Below are 26,828 nucleotides of genomic sequence, written 5' to 3'. Positions count from 1 at the left end.
TCAGTAGTATTATACACCAATTAGGATAAATCTTATGTACCAGACAGCATCAGATGTTTGTTGCAGATGCCAATCACATCAGGCAGGATTTCTTCATATATGGTGGGACTGCACGGCAGCAAAAAAAAATTAATACTAAGTATTAAATGTAATACAAAGTATATTTGAAATAACAGGAGATTGTTTGGACTATAAACCCCAATGTTTACTTTTACATTTTTTACCAACGTTGTTATCAAAACATTGGTAAAACCCCATGTTTTACTTTTACTGGATTTGAGAAGCTCAGTAAAAAAGGTAAATAGAAGGCTGGTGGGTAACTGTTTGGTAGCAGCAAAACTATTGATAGCCAAATACTGGAAGTCAAGTATATTGCCAAGCACTGAGGAATGGCATAGGAAGATATGGTAGGTTATGCTTATGGAGAAAATAAATGCACTCATTAAAATTAAAAAATGGGAAATTTAAAGCTATGACTATATTTGAAAGTGAGTGGAATAAGTTTAGAAGGTTCTGGAATAATAAGTACAGTCAAGAAAATTTGAGCAAAACGATATTGTCAATAGCATAAGAAATAATTATATGGTTACTTTAAAGATAGTCACCATCTAGGCAAGAGGAAATGAAAACCAAGTAGGACGAATAGTCCTGCCCCATATGTCATCTCTCTTTTTTCTGTATGGAAGCTTGATTGATACATTATTTTAAAATTAAACATTCTATGCTTATGTTAAATATTGGGAGAGATATGGTCTTTTATTGTTATGGATTCTAAGATGTATTTCAATGTATATTTTGTCTTTAAAATTAATAATACTGTATATGTACATATATCATACAAGTTAAACATAGGATTTGCCTAGATGAAATACAAACATTCAGATGCATCACAGATGTTTTTAATGTTCTGGTTCATGCACACAGTGGGGCACAGGAGCGAGCCTCAGGCTTGCAAACTCTGGTTTGCATTAAAGGTCTGCGTACAGAACGCAAATCTGAAGCTCACTCCCACATCCTGATACTTGTATAACCTGTACACCTGGGCTATGTGTGAACCAGCTCTAGTATTATTATAAATGCTGCAACCCAATCCAATGTAAATCCCAATCAATTCAATAGGATTTACTTCCCTATAAGATGTGCACGAGAGTAAAAACTAACTTTTATAAAGACATTTTCCCTCCCACAAAAGCAGAATCTCCAGTTATAACATTTATGCAGCTTTCCATAGGTATGTTTTACATCTACAAAGTATCCAGTCTGGAAAGGCAGATAAACCAAGGACTGGCTAGAATTAGGATGCAAAATGCAATACTAACCAGAAGAATGAGTTCCCAGTTCCATAACTGTTATCACCCTGCTTCTGGGCCCGGAGAGTGAGATCAAAGTTTGATCCTGAATTTGGCCAAGAGAAATAGAACATCCCTGAATTCAGAATTTTCTTTAAGACAGCAAGGCGATCATCTTCTTTAGTTTCTTCCTGGAGGGGGCAGAATTCTGTTGCTGTCATTCTGTAAACTTCAGAATCAAGGATTTTCCCCACTGATGTACAGCCTGTCACGAAGACCAGAAAATGCAGAATGGTGTTGCCTAGAAAGTGATAGGTACATTACAGTTACACAGAATACAAACAGTTATGCCATTAAGGAACTCTGTCAGTCTTCTTTAGTGATCTATATTTTGTGTTTCAGAAGATGACAAATAAGGCCTTGTCTATGCTATGAGTTTACAAGAGGCTAGGACTGAAGTTCATTCAACACACAGCTGAACTGTTGCATCTGAGACTCTCTGTCAATATAGCAGAAAACCTATATTGGTACGATTACATAAATCTTTGGAAAGCAGAACATTTCTTTGCAACAATGTATGGGTCTAAACATAAATATTGCTACAACCTCCAACTCAACCACCTTAATTGTTATAAAGGAGAAACATCCAGTGTAAAGATGTGCCTGCACCAGCTATTTTCTCCCGATACTAGGACAAATTGGGGCTAAACAGAAATCAATAGAGGAAACAGAAATCAACGAGATATGGCTTCAAAATCAACAAGAGGAGCAGGTTAAAATCCAGTGGAAATGGATAGAAATGCACATTCAGATTCAGTCAATGAGCCCATTGCTTGCTCCCTACTAGATATGTTATTTTGAATATTTATGTCATAATTAGGCACCTCCTAGTCTGCAGCATATAGAATGTTACTTCCATCTCTTCCTTTTTGCAATAGCCCCTTCTTGAAGTGCTTTTTAATACAATTTCAAGTCCCGCTTCTCAAATCCTGTCACTCAGAACTCACATTTCAGTGACAGAACTCATACTTCTTGCTTTGTTGTACCTTCACCAGTTAGTTCCAGAGTCTGTAGACAGTTCTGTGCCTGTGAGGACAATTCTTGGCCCCAGTATTGTCACGCTATTTTAAACGGACTACAGATTGCATTTCATACCATCCACTTCCCCAAGTGGTAAGAAGTTTAATGGAAAGCTTTTTGTACAGTACTCTTTGGTGTAGAAGGCAGAGTACCAAATTGTTCTTCTCTTGTCACAAACCTACAAACAGTAGAGGAAGCCACATTATGCACCCTAGCTGGTAGGTGTGTCACAAATTCTAACGGCTAGAAACCACCAGCCATCTAGGCCTATTAATTAAGCTATACAACTCCCAGCAAAATTTTCAGTTGCCACAACATAACCATTCCCATATCAATTAAATGCGTATAAAGTGTTGGAGGGACAACAAAAAGGGCAGCAGTTCAATTGTAGGGACAAAAGACTGAAGGAATGCAAATACGAGACCTGTTCATAGGGGGTGGGAACTGGGAATTCACTACCCTAAATCCCAGACTAGCTGTACAGCCTAGTGTTTGCTACTGTCTTCCCCGGCTTAGCCCTTTGAACTTTTCTGGGTCATCACTATCACCACCACCTTAAGCATACTGCCCAGTCCATGCATATCCAGCACATTTGTAAATGGAAGCATACCAGAACTTTTGCAGACAGACTTGGATTAAGATTCAAGACAGGAAACCACAGACATTGCTCTAGCAAAGGCAGTCCTTTGAGCCTTCTTCTAGGAGGGACAAAGTTTCTGACCCTTTGCATATTGTGTCCTTCACTAGGCGCATTGTTGCTATGGACATATAGACACATTGGAGTAAAAACAGATTCCAGAGCTAAATCTCAGGATCTTCAAAAAGTTTTTCCCTGTTACTCTTTTACGTTGTTAAGGCACATTTTAAGTACTTTTTAACAGTTTACAAAGTTATTCTAAACACTTTATAAATTATTGTTGGCTTTAATCATCGGTGCTGCTTCAAATATTACTCTCTTGCAAACTTGAGTAGGGAAAGTCAGAGTCTGATGCTGGCTTGCAAAAACATATAGCTCTCAGGTGAGAAAGAAATGCAAACAAGGAAGGATGGAGAGAATTGTGATAAACGTTTACTTTATAGTATCTTCCTTGAGAAAGAATTATGTTTCAAAACTGCACATATAACAAACAGCTGCAAAGTCTACAAAGTCTAACAGGAAAGAATTATTTAAAAGCAACCGGAAAAAATGAAACCTTGAAGGAGGCTCAGATTCCAATTCAACATATTAGCTTACAAGTACCGTCACCTTAAGTGGCGCAGCAGGGAAATGCTTGACTAACAAGCAGAAGGTTGCCGGTTTGAATCCCCACTGGTACTAAATTGGGTAGCAGCGATATAGGAAGATGCTGAAAGGCATTATCTCATACTGTGTGGGAGGAGGCAATGGTAAACCCCTCCTGTATTCTACCCAAGACAACCACAGGGCTCTGTGGGCACCAGGAGTTGAAATCGGCTTGACGGCACACTTTACCTTTACTGTGTGAATCAGAGGCAACAGTAGAGCAATGAAGCAACTAACTCCAGAAACATATTGATCTACAGGTGTTTTTAGAAAAACAACTTTTGGCATGCTAGCAAAGCCTGATTTATTTTATTCTTTACCATTGGTATTTCAAAATGCAAACTGAATGCATTTTACTTGCATTCAAAGACACTAAGAAATGCTGGCTTACATCCTTAGGAGGCTCTGTAGGACACTATAGGAGCCCACACATGAATGCCTGTGTTCAGGGCTACATTTCCTCTCTTGCAGAGCACTTCCAGAACATGGCCAGCTTTGGGAATTCTTTGCCCTCTGGCACAACAGTACACATGTAAGAGGACTGAGGAGAGCTGTGCACGGGCTTCTGTTGTGTCCCCACAGAGCCTCCCAACACATGTAATGTACTTCGTTGGTTAGAATGTCAGCCACAATAGATATAGATGTGCTATAACAGAACATCTATTGTCTTCTTAATCCAGGCAAACTTCTATGCCTAATATCTGCAGAACTTTAGTTGACTTTCAAGACAGTTTTTGGTGTAGAGGAGATACCCAAGTGGTTCACAGAGAATAGAACACTTAAGCTTTCTTGTGTGCAAGGGAGATAAGGGGAGAAGAGCATGCTGATCAACAGGAGTAAACTAGTTTTTATACATTCTTTTCACCTAGCCTGTAGGTCACTTCCTTGAACAAAGCTCTGAGAAGCATAATATGATAGATAATATCACTAAGAATAAATGTAAGAAGACTTCTCCTCTCATCACATTATATTGAGAGTTTTCAACATTCCTGTTATGCAACACAGCCAAAACAAGTAGTTGGTTCTGTATTCACAGTGCCCTTCATTACCATGGATACCTTAAATCTGAAAACTCCTTCAATTTTTTCCTTTTGAAAGTGATGCCTGCATTAATACAGCACAGGAAAACGCAACTAACCATCTCAACAGCACTGAGGAGCCCCTCACAGGTAGAAGCAAGGGGAGGAGGCACAGATCTAATGGCACCAGCCTAATGTCTAATCAGCTACAAGCAAAACTAGACAATCATCAACACCACATGTGAGAATCAGGTATTTTCCAGTGGTAACGAGAAGCTTGAACATTAGGGTCATATCTAAGATCACCCTGAACATTAAGAAGTGTGATGAGAAGTTGGACGACACAGGAATTGTCAGGGAGGCCAAAGTGATATTGCTGCAACCAAGCTAGGGTCACAGGTGGTTGTGTACAAAACTACATCTAAGGTAGTCCCCCTGACTTTACTCTTGGGACCTGGGAGCTTGAGGTGTGGCAAGAAGAAACCAGGCAAGGACAACAAACCAGGCTCCCACTATTCATGCCAGACCTGGCCAAAATAGAGAATTCATATTGCATCACTGGGCCAATGGTGCATATTCCTCTCTCCCTTTGAGCCAAAAGTAAAGAGGACTGAATGCTCACAGCCCCAGGTACCTCACTAATTAAGACCCCAGCCCCAGACCACAAGTTTCCAATTGTAGCCCCGGAGTTACAGTCAGTAGTTTTAATACTTTTTCTAGAGCAACATTCTAGAGCAATGTTTAAAACAAGGCCTATCCACTGACCCAGTATTTCAACACATCTGTGCATTCATATGTTTATCCTGTTTATGTGCACTAAATTTATGGGACTATTATTATAGTACCCACTTTACACTGTGTAGTCTGTACAATATCCTTCATTCGTGTACACATAATCCCAAAATTACTGGTGTGTTCACTATAAGCATAGCAGAACACTGCATGCATAGCAGAACACGGGGTAGAGAGGTGATCTCCAGATGCATTAAGGAAGAAGATTTGTCTCCTGTGATTATCCAGTCTTCAGAGACTTAGATGTTTGAAGGTCCCCCACACTAAAGATCTTGTTCCTCTTGGCACTCTATCTTAATCCACACAAGCAGCCCTTTTGCTCAGCTGATGTAGCCTCCACTGCTTCCCAATAACAAAGAAAAAGAGAATCGTAGAACAGGCTACCATAATGAGCCTTACGCTTCAAATCTCCTGTGATTTCTCAAATGATGTCCTCCATTCACCAGCCTCTGACAATACGGGTATTCACACGTGCAGCCTAACCCAGGCTAGGGCAGCCCAGCCTGGGTTAGGCTGCGCATGTGACGCGCCGGGAGCTAGGTCACACTCGGCACTGCACCCGCACCAAGCCCCACTTTGAAACCCAGCATTTAGCTAAGGTTAAGCGAACCTGTGGTTCGCTTAACCTTGGCTGGTGATCATTTGGGTGACTGCTGCCAGGTTAAGCGGGGGAAGGAGCGGCTGCGCTCAACACAGTGGCTGCTCTAACAAGAGCAGCCACTGCACTCATACACTGGGGCACCCTGGGATGTGGGGGGAGGGGGAGGGAGTCCTTTCTCCCCCATTGTTTATCTTCATCATGGCACCACTTATGTGGGCAAGCAGCAGAGGAAGTGTTGGCCACTTGTCTGCCAGGGAAGGCAGCCAAGCTCCTACCCTCCCCGGTGAGGTCGTGCGCTCGACCTTAATGTCTCCCATTCTTCCATCCCTCTTTCTTTTGTACTGGAACTTGGAAGCCTGACCTCCAAGACAGACTTTTTCTCTTAGATGCCTTTGCCATGTGCCTAGTCTTTTATTTGGTGGGGGTAGGGGGAGAGAGATGAGGGGGGAGAGATGTTTCAGCTGTCTATCTGAATTTGTGTGTGGTATGCCTTTCCCAACAAGTACTTAAACTCAGTGTCTGGACTGAGGCTGTAGGAAAGGGAGGTTCTATCTGAATTTGTGTCGGGTCTGCATTTCTCAACAGGTATTTAAGCTCAGTACCTGGTCCTGTAGGATGGAAGATTGAGGGAATGTAGGATGGAAGATTGAGGGAAAGCCTCTTTCTATAGTTCTCAGTTCCCTGACCAACTGATGCAATCATGGTGACTACAGGATTTATATTAACAAACTCCAGCCTTTCTATGAAAATACTTTTTCACTGTGATGTTACATGTTCGGGTTTTTTACTCATTGCCAATGGCGTAGCCACCATTGAAGTGGAGAGGACAAAAGTCCTCCAATGGCCGGCGTCCAGGGGACATCTCAGGGCCCCTTCCCCCACCAGCAAAGGAAAGGCTTTCTGGCTGGGAGAGGGAAATGGGTGGTGTGTTTGTGTTCCGATGCCGGCTATGCCCTTGTGCTAGCATCAGAAGCATGCTGAATCAGGGGGTGGGGCTGGCGTTGGGGCATGGACACACCACCTATCACCTTCTCCCAGCCAGTAAGCAAACCATGCGCTTGCCAGCTGGAAGAAAGCAATGGGATCATATTCATGTCATGATGCTGGCCACTACCCCTGCATCAGTGTGCTTCTGATGCCAGCATAAAGGGCGTACCAGCATAGTATTGAGGCCAAGCGTGGCACTCAGCTCCAACAGACAGGTACTGCCCAGAGGCAGCAGCAGTGGGGGCAGCTACCAGGCAGGGTCCACCTCTGCACTACTAGTCACCAAGCATATTATTTTACAGGGTTGGAAAGACCATTTCATTCCCTCAGTTTATCAGTGGATAGAAGACCTCTCTAATCTGGCAACTTTCGAACTGACAACATACTGTTTTATGCTGAAAGGGGACTCTCATACCAGGATTTGGAAGGACTATTTAGAGTTATTTGCATAATTTCCTCTGTTTATTTCAAATCAATAACTATGTTAACCCCTTCATCCTCCCCTCCTCCTGTTTTCTATTTGTTCCTGTTTTTGTCTCATATCCACACCTTTTTGTAATAACTACTTTGTTATAACATGAAAAATTTGAATAAAACTGTTAAGGAAACAAATCTTATCCCAAGTCTTATCCCAAACAAATCTTATCCCTTATCTCCACCCTATCTATACCCCTGCTCATTGCTTAATGTGATTAGTAGGTTGTTTATATAAACCTATGTTACATTTGATGTATTGCAGTCCATTTGTGAGTGACAACAAAAGCTGGACTAGTTGGAGAGAAGGTGGTAACCTTGGACACTGTTCTGTATTTTGATCAGGATCACTGGGATCGTACCCTCCTCTAGCACAGGTCACACCTCTCCCTGCACTACAAGATATTTCTTCAAAAGTACTGATCATCAGGGACATAGGTGTGTGCTACAACACACAACTACTGAGTCTAAGTCTAAAGTTGTGCGCACTGAAAGGATACATAAATTTAAAGCTACATGCTTCATAACGTGATCTTAGAAACTGAACTGGTTTTCTCTGGAGGAAAAATCCTATAAAGCAATCCAAATACTGATAGCAATAGCACTTACATTTATATACCGCTCTATAGCTGGAAGCTCTCTAAGCGGTTTACAATGATTTAGCATATTGGTCCCCAACATTCTGGGTACTCATTTTACCGACCTCGTAAGGATGGAAGGCTGAGTCAACCTTGAGCCCTTGGTCAGGATTGAACTTGCAACCGTCTGGTTACAGGGCGGCAGTTTTTACCACTGCGCCACCAGGGGCTCTATAATGTATATAATGCTATTATATACATGCTTCTCATCCACTCTATCACTACATACCATGATACAGTATATCCTGACAAACAGAGAATAGAATTCACACAATAAATTTGTATCATCTAATATGATGAAGCACATTTGAGGCATAGCTTGGAACAAACTTGACTGTTAGTTATGCTTCAGCCCCTCCCAACAAAGGAAGACAGTGAGCTCAAGTGAGTCAGCCTAGCTGAGCAGACAGAATATAAGAGAATACACTGGTTTTTGAGAAACGTTAATCTTAACAAAATCCACAAGCCTTCCAGTGCAAATGCAGAGCAACAGAGAAAGCCTCGAGTCATTGTATTGCACAGGAAATAGGGTGGGCTGTAGCTGTTCAACTTTAGCAGCCTCAGAATAATTAAAGGAATTCTTAACCGGAGATTGGCACAAAAGTTTTACTTAATGACAAGAGGAAAAATGTTCCTATTAAAGTTGTATACAGAGTTCATCCCTTGATGAAGGGGATTATATTCTCCCTTTACAGCACATCTCTAGTGATGAGAAGCTAGTTTGATAAAACAATATCATTAGCTATTCTAAAGCTCTGAATTATATCATGCTTCCTGCCTGATTAGCCACAGCCAGATCACTCATGCTCCCTTTTTGTCTGCTTTACAAGCCAGCAAGATCAAATATTTGGATTTAAGCTTGTCTAGTATTCACACTATGACTAATACATATTTCACAAGATTTGTAGGTTTTCTGCCTGATGATTGAGTTGGTATATTGCTGCCACTGCTAGAATGATCCTTTATCATCAGACATTCTGGGAAACCTGGACATATTCAATGACTTTCAATCTTTCCATATTTTTTTTCAGTTAACCCCACCCCCACTCCAAACCAGAACCAAACACATAGCGCTTGTAGCAAGAAGCAGACTATTTCAAAGTCATGTATTAAAGGAGTCAGCACTTTCTATACACCAGAAGTGTTTTGTTTTGTTTTTAGATAAAGCACACAATTAGAAAATAAAAGTGAATGGCTCATTAAACCTCATCTAAATGCATGCAGTCACAGCCTTTCCGTATCATGGCTGCCAAGGTATTGCAGGTCAAAACCAACTCTGACACAATCATGGATACTAACAGAATTATGCATCAGCCATGGCTGCATTAGCTCTCATCTCCACCACAGCCTCATACATGCACTCACAACTCTTGGCTAAATATGAACAGAGCACTTTTTGTTACAGACCCCAACCTTGTCCCTGTTGTGATTGTGTGTTGGAAGCTAGACTTTGTGCCCATCTGATCTTGTGCTCAGCTGCCCACATGCCACCAAAAAGGAAAGGAAAGGGGGTTGAGGGAGGGAAAAAATAAAGAGAAAAGAAAATCCTCCACATGCTTTTATGTGCAGAAAAACCACATATCAGCCAGCAAATAAGCTCTACTTGTTTTCTTTTTGTACTTTGCGTAGTTTTAAACACTCCATGCTGTCTACACCAGGGCTGCCAAGTCTGGCCCTTCACCCAGTGATATGACTGTTCCTTTAAAATCTTCACAGCACCGAGAGACAAAGAAGCTACTGCACCATCCGCCTGATTGTTGGCCCTGCCTCTTCACCCACCTGCCTCTATTGCCTGCAATAGGCAGGAGAGGAAGTAGGTTATAAAAGAACTATCACAGGGTAGGAGGTATAGTAGCTGTAGCCTCTCTCAGTGCCTCAGCACTTGTGAAGGGACAGGCACTAGATGAAGACCTGGCAACCCTAGCCACAAAAGATGGATGCCACATGAAACCCAAGGAGGGAACAGTGCTCATTGTGCTGAAAAGGCTGTGAGTTCAGGTAACACAAATTAGGTCACCAAAATAAATGAGAGAAAATCGCTAACTGCGGGTTGGAATCTTCATTAATTATGAGCTACCATTAAGAAAACTAGCCATTCATAATACAAAGTAGTAAGGAAGGCTTGGCCTTAAAGGGGGGGATGCTTCTCACTAGGGTCATCCTTTTTATGGACAGTAACTCTGTGCTTTTCGCAGATGCACAACAGGCTGGGCTGGCCCACTAATGAGGCACAGTGATTGGCAAGGTGGCAACAGGCAGTTGCCTCACACCCATCTCTGCCAGTGGACTCACTACTGACTGCCCTTCCCCTACCTAGCAGAGATAGCAGCACAGCATCTTGCTGGGCTCCTGCTGCTCCTCTCCCCCATTTGTCCCACCCTGCACACTTTCTACCACTCCATTCCCTGCCCTCTGCCTTTTGAAGAGGCAGGGCAGTAAGTGTAGGGACGGTGGTAACAGCAGTGGTGGCTGCCATCACCAGCTAAAGGGAGCTTCTGCACTCTACACCGGGTGGGGTGGGGGGCGCGGGGCAGTATGTGTGTGAGAGAGATTGGGGTAGCAGAGGCTATGGAGAGCCTGGTGTGTGGAGCACATCATGCGACAGAGTGGCGGCTCACTGTGCCGTCTCAGACACCAGGGGTTGTACCAGATCTGGAAATGGGTGCAGCTGCTCCCAAAACAGAAACATTTTCTCTAGGACAGAAATAAATAAATAAATAAATAAATAAATAAATAAATAAATCGCCATTTGCATTCCTTTCCGTCATGCAGCTGTTAAAAGCAGACAGCCTCTGTCCAGAAGGAAAGTGGCAACTCTACCTCTGCCTTACATAGCTAGTCAGAGAGAAGTTCAGGAAGTATTGTTTTTCCCTATTGCTGCAGTGAAACAATTTGAGAGGTTTTATCTACTGTTTCCGGCTGGGAGAGGGAAATGGGTGGTGTGTCTGTGTTCCGATGCCAGCCATGCCTTTGTGCTAGCATCAGGGGGTGAGGCTGGCGTTGGGGCATAGACACACCACCTATCACCCTCTCCCAGCCAGGAAGCCCTTCGTTCACTAGCTAGATGCTTCCTTCCTCTGCCAAGACAAATAAAGACCATAACAAATTTGGTGAAAGAAACAGAACTTGTTTTCAAACTTATAAAGAAGCTATTACTAAACAACAGGAAGAAAGAAACCCTAAACATAGTCGTTACTTAAGAATTTCCTTTTAATTCAATAAAGCATAAAACAGACCACTTTTTAACCAATCAATATACAGATGATTTTTTTTGGCTAACTAAGGAATATTCTCCTCACATGGATTAATTCACACATTGTTTATTTGATGATTCTGCAATGACATTACTTTTACTAGCTACTTACCAGATTTTAACTGGAGCTCTCCTAAACATCCATATGCATCCATGAGCTTTTCATACTGCCCTTTAATTTCTTCCTTTTCTTCAGGAGCTGAGAAAATCACATCAAAAAAAGGCAACAATTTTTGTTTAGCTGTTCAGCTTAAAGCATTATAAAACTGGGGAGACTCTACTTTTCTTTATGTTAAGAAAAGCTCAAACCAAAATTTGCAGTGTATCCAGAGGCTCAACAGGAATCTGAGACATGACTAAGTAAATATGATTAAGATATGAGGCTTAGCACTGTGTATGAAAGAGGAATTAAAACTTCTAACATTGGTTATGTGTTTTGGGTGCAAACTGCATGGGACTGCGAGACTGCAATCTGGAGAACGTTTGGAGCACTGCACCCTTGAGCACAGCAATCTTCAAACTGTAACTTTTCTACATTACTTACACAATATTTCTTATCTTTCTTGCACTGACACCCAATACCAAACAACTTGCTGGTACAATATTAGCTCTTTTAGAAAGAGGCTGGAACAATTTGTTTTCAAGACTCTAAAAGACACATATTTGCTAATGTAAACTTAATGGGTGAAATTCTGAAAATATCAGTATTTTGGAAATGAGATAATACAATCATAGCACCAAGAGATATAAAGGGATATAGTTTTAAGTGCCAAGATGATAACTTATTGCATTTAAAACTTCAGGCATGTAGACAATATAACCTGAAATCAGGATGAAAACTAGTGATCAGCATCAAAGGGCAGCTGCTAAGGACCCAGAAGCCTCAGAAGGGCTCACTGCTGATATCTAACACAAGAACATAAGAACAGCCCTGCTGGATCAGGCCCAAGGAGGCCCATCTAGTCCAGCATCCTGTTTCACACCAGTGGCCCACCAGATGCAGCTGGAAGCCACAGACAGCCATTACTCTGAAATCACCTCTATGCTCATGTGGTGATGGCGGAGAAATAATGGCAGGGAATTCTCTGTGCACACTGTTCGGAATTCCCATCATGGTCCTGGACCTTTCTCAGCCTCCTTGAAGAGAACCAGCCCTCCTGCAGAGCTTCACATTTGAATCTGTTCACTCAGTTAAGCTACACTGGAGCCACTGGATTGGGACATTTCACACTTCATTGGGCAAAAGAATCACTGTGGCAATAGATCACAGTAAAAGTATAAAACAAAATGAATGACTTGACATTTCAAAATAGAAACAAGTTTTAAGAATGCTAGCAATGCTTGAACTTTGCCATATAAATCACGCTTCACAGAAGAAAAGAGGGGTAAAACCACAGAGTTCATTCCCTTGTTTGAATCAGAATAATGTTTACAATAGCATGTCAATTATGGTAACAAACAAATCTCTTACGCCAAGGTTTGTCCTTGATTAGCATGAAATGCTTAAAGGCCTGGGAGTACCAAGAAGGGAGCAGCCAATATTCAAACTAGTAAAACCTTGGAAGATCATATGGAAATTAATTTTTTACAAGGAAAAATTGAAAATAGACACCTACAATTACTTTGCATCATTAGTTAATGTGCATAATTTTATTTATCATATTTTTATACCGCCTGATATGTACATCTCTAGGTGGTGTACAAAATTTAAAAAACACAGATTAAAATACACGACACAATAAAAAATATAAAACAAACAATTATTAAAATTAATTATAATTAAAAGCTTGTGAGAACAGGAGTCTTGAGGGTCTTCCTGAAAACAAACAGAGAAGGTGATGCTCTCATTTCAGTAGGGAGCATATTCCGAAGCCCCAGGGCAGCCACAGAGAAAGCCTGGTCCTGAGTTGCCACCAAACGAGCTGGTGGCAATTATAACTGGGCCTCTCTGGAAGATCGTAACAGGCGGCAGGGTTCATTACAATGGAGGCGTTCTCTTAACGGCCTGGTTAAGGGCTTTATAGGAAATAACCACAACTTTGTATTTTACCTGAGTAATGATGCTATTCAGAATTATGATGTGCATAATGTCATGCAAGGAACAGTTCAGACTCATGTTTTTCCAAATATGAGTCTGGCTCCTTTGAGGAGGAGCAGGTGTTTTTTTTGTTTGTTTGTTTGTTTTTTGCCAGTCCTTCCTAATTCCTTCTCTGGCCTTGCATTATGTTCATATTTTTATTTAGTCAGGAGGCAAAAGCTCTGCAAATCATGTTTCCTTCCACTGTTTGTTGTGATGTCTGACAGGCGGGGCCTTCCAAGGCTTGTAAGTGTTGTTGTTTTTTAAAGGTATTTTAATTGGTTTTAATTGTTTTTGAATTGTTTTTATATTGTTTTTAACACTGTGTGTTTTTATGTCTTTTTAAAAGTTGTTGTACACCACCCAGAGCTTCTGGATGGAATGGTTTATACATGTAATAAATAAATAAATAATAAATAATGGCAGATGCCTTTATTTTTCATGAGCTTTCTGCATTGGAGAGTCCCCTTCCTACAAACCTTACAATATTTTTGGTCTCATATGCTCCTGCTTCCTCCCTTGGCCCTCAAGTTTTTTGTCTCCAGACCTGAGGGCTGACAAGCATGCAGTTTAACCTTCAGCCAGGGTAATTTTCCCCAATGTGAAGTGACTCTCAAAAAAATAAGAAGAGTTCAAGTACCCCTAGCACAGAGAAATGCAGTAAGAATTCTTGGCTCAACTAAGATAGAGATTGTTTAGGAAATATTTCAAGGAGAGACTATGTATTCACTGTGTAAGCCTCTGCAGCCTGGAACTCACCAGCAGAACCAACCCATACCAAGTTGTGTGGGTTGCAGACTTTGAAGATTTAGCCCCATTCACATATTAGGTGAAATTGGTGCATTCAACGTGCTGTGGGCAACAGGACTGTAGAGAGCCTTCCCTCCCTATTCCACCCCACCTTACTGGCTGCTACATCTTGGTCATAAAATGTAACCAGTGTGTTTGCATGTAGAGTCCAATCTGTATAAGGCGCAATAATGTACAATTTTTACCAATTTTTGACTGGGATGCACATGATTTGTGTGAATTCGACTCTACATACAGGTGTCTGCTGTGTCAAATATGGGGATACGATGGACATAATTTATCTTTATTTTAGCAAAACATTTGACAAAGTTCCCCATGATATTTTGGTTTGGAAACTAGTCAAATATAGGCTAGATGAGAACACCATCAAGTGGATTCACAAACTGAATCCCCTTGATTCATACTCTAGGGGTGTTCAGCAATGGTTCCTCATCAAAATGAAGGGACATTTCAATGGGGTCCCACACAGTTCTGTCCTGGGCCCACGACACTTCATCGTTGTTATCAGTTACTTACATCAGGGCTGCACAACTTCAGCCCTCCTACAGATGTTGTACTACAACTCCATCATCTCTGACTATTGGCCACAATGGCTGAGGATCAGTGTTCTCTATTTTTTTTCCATCTGTATGCAGAATGAATTTGTTCTGGGAAGCAGTATCAAGGCATAGGAACATAGGAAGCTGCCATATACTGAGTCAGACCATAGGTCCATCTCACTCAGTATTGTCTACATAGACTGGCAGCGGCTTCTCCAAGGTTGAAGGCAGGAATCTCTCCCAGCCCTATCTTGGAGATGCCAGGGAAGGGACTTGGAGCCTAGATGCTTTTCCCAGAGCGGCTCCATCCCCTAAGGGGAATATCTTACAGCGCTCATACTTCTAGTCTCCCTTTCGTATGCAACCAGGGCAGATCCTGCTTAATATAAGGGGACAAGTCATGCTTGCTACCACAAGACCAGCTCTCTTCCCTATGTGCAGTTTGTGTGCACATGCGAGCGGCGGGCGGCAGCGGGTCCAGCCGGGGCGGCGGCAGCGGGCCCGGCCGGAGCCGCGGGCGGCAGCGGGTGGTGGGCCCGGCCGGAGCCGTGGGCAACTCTTCTAGCGCAACTCTTCTAGCGCTCTTCTAACACAACTCTTCTAGCACCCGTTAATGTAACAGGCCTAATGTCTACTAGTAGATACTAAAGTACTTCAAGATTATTTGGAAGCAAATGATGGTGAAATCAGTGGGAGCTTCTTCCATGTAGTACCCTTTATGATAGCATTCTAAAGTATAATGTCAGATATATGGTAACTCTAAATATCTAAATCTGAAAATTCACGAGTTTAGCAGTCTGTATGGGGTGTGTGTGTGTGTGTATATATATATATATATATAGTACAATTGACATTATACCAAGACTGAAATTTCCCAGATATTTTGATGTATATGGTAACTACACCCCAAGGATTCAGGACAGCTAACAGTGATTTGAAACATAAATGGGACTATTGAAGCATGGCTGGGACTATAACTAAGAGATGCAAGGAAGAAAAAAGGGACAATCCTAAAATACCAATCAAATATATATTATATAGTTTACTGATACTATAAATAGGCCAACAAGATCCTGCTGATGTACAATTTGAACAAAACATACATGTACAGAGGTCATCCCAGGATACTTTTGATATACCAATCTCTGCAGTTTTGCATAGAGAGACGTGTTAATGTTTGGTTTTTGCCTGCTTCTCAGAAACACTCATCAAAATACCTAACCTGGTTTTCTTTACTGTTAGCCTGGAAAACTTGTGATCTACCAAGTCACAGAGTCCTCCAGCCATATATGATGACTCAATAAAATGACTCATTAACGCTCCCAGTTTTGCTTCAGGCATTGGGTGGGGGATGGGTTGTCAAGCACCTGGCTGCACTCAGCTTTCACAAATTCTTCAGACCTACTGTATTAACTTCATTTTCAGCTGAGAATGGCAGGTGATCATAGGAGGTGGAGCCAGTGAAATCAGGAGGAACAGCCTCTCTCTTAGCTTTTCAGAAATTGACAACAGGAATAACAGAAATGAGCCTCGGAAAGCCAAGCACAGTGCCACACCAAATCCACACCTCTACCTTCTCCTATACCAGTGGTTCCCCACCTGAGTTCCTCCAGATGTTGCTGAACTACAATAAATTGTAGCTGGGAATGATGGGTGTTGTAGTTCAGCAACGTCTGGAGGAATCCAGGTGGGGAACCACTGTCCTATACCAAAGCCCAGCATCTAACGCCACACGATGGAATCCACAAGAAGATATGTGATGGGCACTAGTTCAGGTGGCTTTAGAAGAGTAATGACATAACTCAGGGAGGACAGCTCTACCAAGAGCAGCTATTACGCTACAGCAGCTAAATGGAACTGTCAGATTCAGAAGAAGTGTGCCATTCTGAATGCTGGGGGCGGGAGCAGAAGGCAGCTTTGTGTTATTAATGCCCCTCCAGAAGGATATCTACTCGAAAGGCATTGGGCCCAAAAACAGTGTTTCCAAAAACCAATTTTTAAGAGGCTTTGAAGTTTCCTTTCTTGTTCTTTTAGCCTCGTGGGGGGAATTAGGCTACTACACAGCGTGGTGTTGTGGTTAGAGTGCTGGACTGGGACCAGGGAGACCCGAGTTCAAATCCCCATTCAGCCATGAGACTTGCTGGGTGACTCTGGGCCAGTCACTTCTCTCAGCCTAACCTACTTCACAGGGTTGTTGTAAGGAGAAACCTAAGTACACAGTACACGCTCTGGGCTCCTTGGAAGAAGAGCGGGATAGACAATAAAATAAAATACTCAAGGAGGCTTGAGCCAGCAGGGCTCCCGCAATGCTTTTCGACCACCTTCCCTCTGAAAAGCAGCAGCAGCCCCTCCCGCAATGCACGTGGCCACAGCTGCAGGTGGGTGCCAAGTTCCGCCGCCGCCACGCCCACCCCCTCCCCACGCGAGGCACTTACTGAGGGTAGCCATTGTACCGGCTTCCAGCAACAGGCAGTCCTGGCGGCCGCGCGCCTCGAGCAGGGCGCTTGGGCTGGGCTCCTGCTTCCAGAGCAGCCGCAGCCCTTTGCTCAGAGCCATCGAGGCTGCTTTCCTGGGGGCGGGTGGGAGAAGATAATTGCCCCGGTTGGTAGCTCCCACTCACGCGCTTCAGAAACGGCCCCGAAGGACTCGGCGGGGAGAGGGCAGGCAGGGCACCCCCGGCCCTCCCGCCCTCCGCTCAGCTGCCAGACGCCAGTTCTCCAAAGCAAGACAGAGCAGCTCGGTGGTCCGGGCTTTCCCACAAGACAAAACCTTTCGCGAGGGAACTGTCACCCCCGCGCGAAACTGGAAACTTCTGGAGGCGTCGAGCGCATTTTCTGACGGCCAGTTGCAGCCGATTCTTCCTCTGGAGTTAGCCAAGTCGCCGGTTCCTAATCCGATCCCCAAACCACAGAGGAGGGGAAGTCATAAAGAGACTCAAGGCTCCTCTGCGGTGCGTGGGGGACTCCGAGAGCATCCCGCTCTCGTGCAAGTTCTTGCTCAATTTCCGGACTTTCTGTTTCCTTGTTGGAAAAATCCCTCCCTGTCTCCTGCAGCCGCCCAAGGCGACGACATCGGCGGCGCCCTCTGCTGCTCCTCCTCCTCCTCCTTCCACGCTGCTCTCTCTTTCCCCTCCGCACACACTTTCTGGACGGGTTGAAGTTCCTCTAGTCCCGCCTCCTTCTCATCGAGAGCCAGGTGAGAGCCTTTGAGTCGGTGCCGCTGGCTCCCCCGAGAGGAAAGGTACCTGAGCTGCTCTTTTCACTCCCGGCAGACAGCTGCAGGCGAGGGCAAGAAGGAAGCCTGAACTTGACGCCCGGGGCAGCAGAACACGCTTAACAGGGTTTGTTGGGAGACAAGGCAGCTGGATTGGCCACCAGCCAGAATTTTCACTCCTCCCCCTCCCCCCTTTGCATTCTTTCTCACTTCCTGGCCCAATGAGATATTTTAGCCTTGCTAACCAGCTGTTCACTTTTCTTTTTAAAAAATAAAATAAAATCCTGTGTTGAATCTATATCATTGGCCTGGCCAGCTTGGATGTACTCACGTTTCTGATATACTCAGAAGTTAAGAAAACTGTAGCATGCATGTATGTGTGGATGGAAAGGTTGGTGTAGAAAAGCTACAGTTTTACATGAATCATGATTAGGGGTTGATTGAATGCAATTATATTATTTCCAAGACCCCCTGCTAACTTGGCAAAGAGGCACTTTTTAACGTGGTGCTTCTCTTTATTTAGCAGGTGGAGAGTAACACCCTATCCACCCCCAGAAAAGTATCCCTCCAGAGACTGTTGCTGGTGTCTATCTTCTGTTTCTTTTTAGATTGTGAACCCTTTGGGAACAGGGATCCATCTCATTTATTTGTTATTTCTCTGTGTAAACCACCCTGAGCCATTTTTGGAAGGGTGGTATAAAATTGAATAAATAATTATTATTATTAATAATAAACTGGAAGCAGTTTAGGAGTGCAGGGCTCTCACTGTGGGAATCTGATCAGGCTAGTAGTGGTCTGTTCTAGGTGTCTACTTCAAGGACCTGTTTGTACATTTGTTTATAAAACAAATTTTGCAAAGGCAACATACATCTCCATTGTGTTTTCATCTGCAGGAAAACTGACCTTATAGCAATGACCTGGACTTCTCACCACTCATGGAAATAAAGTAGCTTTGTCTCCAGGTGTTCACTCTACAGGGAAGAACCATCATAGCTTTTTGGTTAATGTACTTGTTTGAAGTCACCTTAAGTGGCACAGCAGGGAAATGTTTGACTAACAAGCAGAAGGTTACTGGTTCGAATCCCCGCTGGTACAATATCAGGCAGCAGCAATTTGTTGTTATTGTTGTTATTATTAATTTGATTTATATACCGCCCTTCCAAAATGGCTCAGGGCGGTTTACAATTAAAATAAACCACTAAAACAGTAAAGAGCTAAAACAAATTAAAAAACAACAATTAACAATTTAAAAACATTTTAAAACAACAATTAGACAATTACAGTGATTAAAAACCCCGAAATCAGGTTTTGAATTTTAAAATAAACCAGGTATTAAATCCCCAAAATTTAGGAAGCTGAGAAAGCTTGGGTGAAAAGATGGGTTTTCAGGTGTTTTTTGAAAATTGCCAGAGATAGGGAGGATCGTATCTCAGCAGGGAGCGTCCAGAATCTCAGGGCAGCGACCGAGAAGGCCCGTCTCTGTGTAGCCACCAAACGAGCTGGCGGTAAATGGAGACGGACCTCCTCTGATGACCTCAATGGGCGGTGGGGCTCATAATGAAGTAGACGCTCTCTTAGATACCCAGGGCCTAAGCCGTTTAGGGCTTTGTAAGTTATAACTAGCACTTTGTATTTTGTCCGGGAACCTATTGGCAGCCAGTGTAACTCCATCAGTAAAGGAGTAACCTGGTCTCTCCAAGATGACCCAGAGACCAACCTGGCTGCCGCATTCTGAACCAATTGAAGTTTCCGGACTACGTACAAAGGTAGCCCCACGTAGAGCGCATTACAAAAGTCTAGTCTGGAGGTTACCAACAGTTGTACCACAGTTTTGAGGTCATTGATCTCGAGAAACGGGTGCAGCTGGCGTATCAGCCAAAGCTGATAGAAAGCACCCCTGGCCACCGCCTCAACCTGAGATACCAGGGAGAGGTGTGAATCCAGAAGTACTCCCAGACTGTGAATCTGTTCCTTTAGGGGAAGTGTGACCCCATCTAGAACAGGCAGATCAAAATCATCTCTAGAGTTCTGACCCTGCACAATAAGTACCTCTGTCTTATCTGGATTCAGCTTCAGTTTATTCTCCCTCATCTAGCCCATTACTGCTTCCAGGCAGGCATTTAGAGAGGATATGCCAGCTCCTGAAGAAGTTGACATGGAGAGGTAGATCTGGGTGTCATCAGCGTACTGCTAACACCCAGCTCCAAATCCCCTGATGATCTCTCCCAGCAGTTTCATGTAGATGTTAAAAAGCATTGGAGAAAGAACGGAGCCTTGAGGGACACCATACTTAAGCTCAGATTTTGAAGAGCAACAGTCTCCAATTGACACCATCTGGAATCTATCCAAGAGGTAAGAGCAAAACCACTGTAGAACAGTGCCTCCCATCCCCAACCCCCTCAGACATTCCAGAAGTCCCAACCCCCTCAGACTATAGTCGATAGTATTGAAAGCCGCTGAGAGATCCAAAAGGACCAACAGAGTCACACTTCCTCTGTCAATTGCCAATTGGAGATCATCCATCAGGCCGACCAAAGCAGTCTCCACCCCATAGCCCGCCCGAAAACTAGTTTGAAATGGGTCTAGATCAGGCCTGCTCAACTTCGGCCCTCCTGCAGATGTTGGCCTACAATTCCCATAATCCCTGGCTATTGGCTGCTGTGGCTGAGAATTATGGGAGTTGTAGTCCAAAAACAGCTGGGGGGCCTAAGTTGAGCAGGCCTGGTCTAGATAATCAGTTTCCTCCAAGACTGCCTGGAGCTGAGAGGCCACCACCTTCTCAATTACCTTGCCCAGCCATGGGAGGTTATCAACAGGCCTATAACTGCTCAACTCTGAGGGATCTAATGTAGGCTTCTTTAGAAGAGGTCTAATGATTGCCTCCTTAAGACAAGGAGGCATCCTGCCCTCCCTCAGAGATGCATTTATGATTTCCACCAGGCTGTCTACAACAACCTTCCTGCTAGATCGAACAAGCCATGTTGGACAATGGTCAAGAGAACAAGTGGTAGGCCTCACCTCTCCAGGCAGCTTGTCCACATCCTCAGGAATCACAAACTGAAACCGATCCAGTCGAATCACATAAGAAGAGTTGTTGGGCACCTCCAACTCAGACATCAAATTAATTGTGGAGTCTCCATCTAGGTCAGCCTGAATCTAAGAGATTTTATCTGTGAAAAACTCTTTAAACACATCACAGCAGGTAACTAATGTCTCCAAATTCTGGTTCAAGGGATGGAGGGCAGATACTAATCCCCTCACAATCCTGAACATCTCTGCTGGACATGACCTCGCAGAGGCAATACGAGCAGAAAAGAGCCACACGTATTGTCTGAGCATAGATCAGCATAGGTCGCAATCTGTCAGTTTCAAGTCGAGTCTTCTTCCACTTGCGCTCCAGTCACCTACCTTGCCACTTCAGCCCCCGTAGATCTTCCGTATACCGAGGGGCCAAATTTGAAGCGGGTTGGAGGGGACGCTTGGGAGCAATCGTGTCTACTGCCCTGGTGAGCAGGTTGTTCCAATTCTCAACCAGGGCATCAACAGGATTAGCAGCAAAGCCAACATTAAATCCCTCCAAGGCTTCTTGGAATCTTAGTGGATCCAATACCCTCTTCGGGTGGACCATTCTAATGGGCCCCTCGCCCCCGCGGAGGTGGGAAGAGGTTGTAAGTCCAACCTTAACCATATGGTGGTCCGTCAATGACAATGGGGAAATCACAGGAGTCCCCACCCACGGTTCACCACCCTGATCAGAGTAAAAGACCAAATCAAGCGTGTGACCTACAATATGCATCGGTCCAGAGACCACTTGGGATAGGCCCATAGTTGTCATGGCCGCTAAGAACTCCCGAGCTACCCCGGACAGATTGGTCCCGAAATGAACATTGAAGTTCCCCAACACCAAGAGTCTGGGAGACTCCAACGCAAGTTCCGCGACCAAGTCCGTGAGCTCAGTAAGGGATTCCACTGGGCAGCGGGGCGATCGGTACACCAACAGAAGTCCCAGTCTATCCCTGGTCACCAGAATCAAGTACACACATTCAATATGGCCCGATACCCTGACAGGGACCCTGGTAAGGGAGATGTTATCCCTATAGACCACAGCCACCCAACTCCTCACCCACGTCCCCTCATCTGCTCCTCTACAGTATATCTTGGAGGGAGAAGCTGGGACCAAACTGGACCACTAACCTTCCCCAACCAAGTCTCGGTAATACATACCAGGTCGGCCCCTTCAGCCATGATCAAATCATGGATGAGTTCAGATTTATTTTGGACTGACCTGGCATTACAGAGGAGCAGAGAAAAGCTATGTGGGTTATTGGCAGTGCTCCCCGAGGTCAAAGAGCTGGCAGGACAGCCAGAAGGGGAGACAGCTATTAAATTTCTGACTACCCTTCCCCTGGAACAGCCCGCTGACCTGCCAACGTTACTTCTTCTATTCCCCACCACCACCGGGATAGCTGCCCCATAGTCAACAAAGGCACCCCCTGTCCCCCCATCTCCAGATGAACCCAAACACATTATAGCAACTTCAACCCAAGTCTAAAACAGCTTAAAACTAATTAAACAGAAGTCCTCTAGCCCTTGCCCTCGTTCTCCCCCTAAGTGGCTCCCCCGAAGGGGCGACGCCCTTCGGTGTTGCCCCTTCGGTTGCAACCCCGCCGCCACAAGGAGCCTTCCTATAAAGCCCAAAACTGAGCAGGTGACCCGAGGAACAGCTGAGTCACTCAGGGACTGGTCCCAATCCTGCCCACGCCTCCCACAGATGTTAACCTGAGGCTGCAGCCCCACAGGGGAAGCAAAGGCAGGCAGGCAACAACAGAAGGAACCCCAGCACCCACCTGGTCTCTCACTCCAGGCATCACTGGGTGGGAGATAGATGGACTCTCCCTTTCCCTCTCTGCTGGGCTTCCGGGCTTCCTAATATAGGAAGATGCTGAAAGGCATCATCTCATACTGTGCAGGAGGAGGCAATGGTAAACCCCTCCTCTATTCTACCAAAGAAAATCACAGTGCTTTGTGGGCACCAGGAGTTGAAATCAACTTGATGGTACACTTTACCTCTACTTTTTTGAAACATATGCATTTGTCATACACACACCTTAAATGTTTAGGTGTGTACAGTGAAAAAAGACTGTGTACCTAAAATAAGCAATTATGCTTTGCCAAGCCCTGGATCTGTCCCCTCCCACTTCCAGTACAGAAGAGGTGAGTGAATAAGTCAACTAGAGCATATACTGCCTTCCTTGAAGTATGTCAAAGGAGATGGGCCAGATAAATGATTACTTTTAGGCTGCCCCCAAAACATGGCACCCCACTCAAGTTCTTTGTCCTGGAGTAGCCCACCAGCCAATCTAATTGCTAATCACTAGTTTAAACCTTACTACTTCCATTTTCTTACATGGGTCAGGCTTCTGTCTTTAATAGGTTGTAAAACTGATTTTGAAAAATGACACATCTACAATTTATGTAATATGGTTTTATCAAGGTTTATGTTTTCAAAAGAAATCAGATCAGTTTTTAAAATATTAAAGACAGTCACCAAAAACCTGAATGTCTATGTAGACCATCAGTAATACAAACACACACACACACACACACACACAACCAAATTGTTATAATTCCAATATGTTAAGTACAATGGGAACTAAGCTTTTCTGAAAAGCCAGCTCCCAACAGTAAAGGAAAAACAGTGCAGATAAGTGAACAGAAACAATAGTTAATCATATCATTACGTATTACAGTATTTCCTTGAGGATTGCTCAAAGCTCCTTTGTCACTGTAAAAGATACCTAGTACATTTAAATTCAGATGCACAGTACACAGATTAAATAAACTGGGGGGAAATTACTAGTGAGGTCGTTAGAAAGGATTTAAATCTCCTGTTCTGTACTAGGAGGCAGTTCTGTTTTAGTAAATTTCTTATTGCATGCCAGAAAAGCTAGGAAGTATTTTCATTATTCTGTTGCTCTGTTGCCATGATCTCAGGACTAATTAGTGCTTCTATACTAGGTCACTAAAGCACATTCGGTTGTCGTATTTCAAAATTGTGTCTACAGGTACAGTTCTGTAGTTCCTGATGTATTCCAGCCTGTCCCCTACACTCAGCATGTTGAAGCTTCCACAGGCAATACATTTTCAGAAATGTGACAGAGCTTTGTTTTGTTTTGTTGTTTACTGCTTTGAGAAGAGATGTTAAAGTGGTCTATAAATAAATTATTTTAATCATTGCACTACCATCAATAGCAAAATAGTTAATGTAATGTAATTTTATTTACAGCCATTGACCAAACAGAGAGTAAAAACCAGTAAACATTAAAATATGTATATACATATATACAGTTTAAGATTGGGGTGATATTCCATTATACCTTTTAAAAGCAATATAACTAAACTTAGCTACAGGAATAGAAATTAAAGCATCTTTGTCTGAAAGCAGATGTTTTACAAGGTTAGCATTGGATTGATCTGCCAGTTTACATATTAGAGGAGCAATAAGGCGTTCCCTGGGATACAAATGGAGATTACAGTGGAGAAGGATATGTGCGACAGTTTCTGTATCTCCTGACCCACAATGGCAGTGTCGTTCTTCTAAAGGCACACCTTGAAACCTCCCAGCTAGAAGTGCGGATGGAAAGGAATTAACCCTTACTCTTGTGAATATCCATCGAAACTTAGAGAAAGTAATTGTCGACAGATATTTTGCGGGGAAAAGATCCATATTAGTTCTTATAGCTCTATCAAACTCTGGAAGCACAGCCCAGTTTTCTTGGACCTCAATATCAACAAAGCGTTGTTTCACTACTCTTTTCGCGTTCACTAGACCCAATTCCAGCAGTTGGGCTGGGTCTAAGCCTAGAGAGGTGAGCTTCGTACTTACTGTAGTACACCATAATGGCTGGGGACTAACTGAAAGAAACTCAGGAATTAAACCAACTGGTCGCAGATGTATTTTCAACCAGAAATAAATAATCAAAAGCCAGGCCTGAGATTCAATTTTTATGAAGCCAGCCTCTGTCCTTAAAGTCACATTTGCTGTACATTTTGGTGTACCAAATAAATTCCTCAAGAACCCTGATTGGCTTCATTCCAAAGTGTCAAACCTTGAGTATGGACCTAGTTGTATGCCATACAATAATTGCGGAATGACCTTTGCAGTATAAAGCTTTAAGGCAGCTGGTATGTAGCCTGCACCCTGAGTTCTGAAAAATCTTAAGATTGCTGCTGTGCTGCATTTAAAATAGTTAATGTTTTCATAGTGCTTCACAAGGCACTTGCTAAAACTTCTACCCAGTATCACAACAGGTGTTCCTGCATTGGAGGTAAGTATGATTTTTGTCTAAATGTTATGGCCACCTATTGCTTAGTGCTTATGACATTTACTATCAGTGATGTCACTGGTGCTGCCCAACATATGCCCCTCACAGTCACACAAAAACATACATGCCTCTATCAAGGAGTGATGGTCTGTCTCACTGATATAATTACCCTTTTCTCTCAGGCCCCAGCAATTACGTGGTTTTGAAAGGTATGTATTACTGGGTTATGCATTCCCCACTTTGAGTTCCAGGGCAGATCTTCTGGATTTACTTTCTTTTGCGGGGAAAGAGCACAGGAGGCAATATTTATTTACTTATACAAATAGGTACTTTTTGTAATGTTTGTTTGTTTACAAATAAGTTTGCTGAGCAGAGGAACAGACAGGCACCTAGGCAGACCGGGGCTAGTCTATAAAACAACATCAGTGGCCCAAAGCAAAATGGATACATTTGGAGTCCCCCTGCCACACTGGCAACATACCATGGCTCCCTTTTGCAAATTAGCGCTTTGGGAAATCCAGTGCCTCACATACTAACGTGTGCCTACGGAAAAACACTTCATGGCACAAAAGGGTGCAGGGAGAAATTATTTTCGCCAATCCTCTCTTCCCTCTGCTGTCCCCAATGTGCTCAGAAAATTGAGCCCCCCAACTCTCAGGGACATTTTCAGGAGAGAATGGGGCAGCAGGGGGAAGGGCGGATTGGCAGAAATTGCCTCTCCCCTCTTATATGTGCAAAATGTTTTTACACGCATGCAATATTAGTATGTAGGCTAATGTGTTTTACCTGCTAAGTACATTCTGGCTTTAAAAATTGCTTTCTTTTCTGCCCCTCCCTTCATTGTAGAGTACTCTTCCCAGCCTTACCCAAACTGGTAAGTATATCCTAGTTCCCAGTCTTAATGGGACAAAGAGGCACATCTCCCAGGCATTGGTGCCCATTTGAGAAAACATTCACTAAACAGAAGAGAAAAGTTCATTGCATACTTTAATAAGAACAAAAATAATAATTTTCCTCGCTTAACACCACACAATTGCATTCTGGTTACAATGTGTAGCTCAGTTCTTTCAGGACTTTTGTTTTAGGACAACACAGCCATGATCACAATGGTTGCATTTAAAATCTAACAGTGGGGGTGGGGACTTAATAGAGCGAACAGAGAAGCCTGTGTTTTGGGAAAAAACGATGTTCTGGGGGGTGGAGAACCCAATCATATCTCAAGATGTAGGTTCTGCTTTCTTTACTTTTCCAACAGTGCTGCAAACTATTTTTCTTGCAGTAAGGTTTGGTCTGTGTTTTGAATAGCTTTTTAAACACTACTCTTAGTCAGTTGTAAACAATGCCACTGTTATCTTTGCTGCATAATTACTGAAAGCCAAGCCTTTTCTTTTCTTTGGTTTCAGTATACAAACCATCTTAAGCATGACGTGCATTAGGAAACCCACACAT

At 43.4% G+C, this 26,828-nt stretch overlaps 1 protein-coding gene across 2 annotated transcripts in view; it reads right to left on the bottom strand.

Annotated features, from left to right (window-relative positions):
• Positions 1–26,828, bottom strand: part of SYNJ2 (synaptojanin 2) — a 132,667-nt gene that overhangs the window by 95,746 nt on the left and 10,093 nt on the right. Inside the window, exons 2-4 of one of the 2 annotated variants that reach the window (XM_053294060.1) lie at positions 12,454–12,666; positions 11,528–11,614; positions 1,320–1,590 (exon numbers count right to left, since the gene is read on the bottom strand). In XM_053294060.1, the coding sequence (XP_053150035.1) occupies positions 1,320–1,590; positions 11,528–11,614; positions 12,454–12,529 (434 nt within the window). In that variant the 5' untranslated portion in view covers positions 12,530–12,666. Of the gene's footprint in view, positions 1–1,319; positions 1,591–11,527; positions 11,615–12,453; positions 12,667–17,276; positions 18,224–26,828 lie in introns of those variants that run through there. The other variant, XM_053294051.1, reaches the window with a different exon arrangement.

Source organism: Hemicordylus capensis, chromosome 1 (assembly GCF_027244095.1).
Source record: "Hemicordylus capensis ecotype Gifberg chromosome 1, rHemCap1.1.pri, whole genome shotgun sequence".
NCBI classification, from domain to species: Eukaryota; Metazoa; Chordata; class Lepidosauria; order Squamata; family Cordylidae; genus Hemicordylus; species Hemicordylus capensis.
The sequence above is the reverse complement of the archived record's forward strand: the minus strand, read 5'-3'. Positions and strand labels throughout refer to the sequence as shown.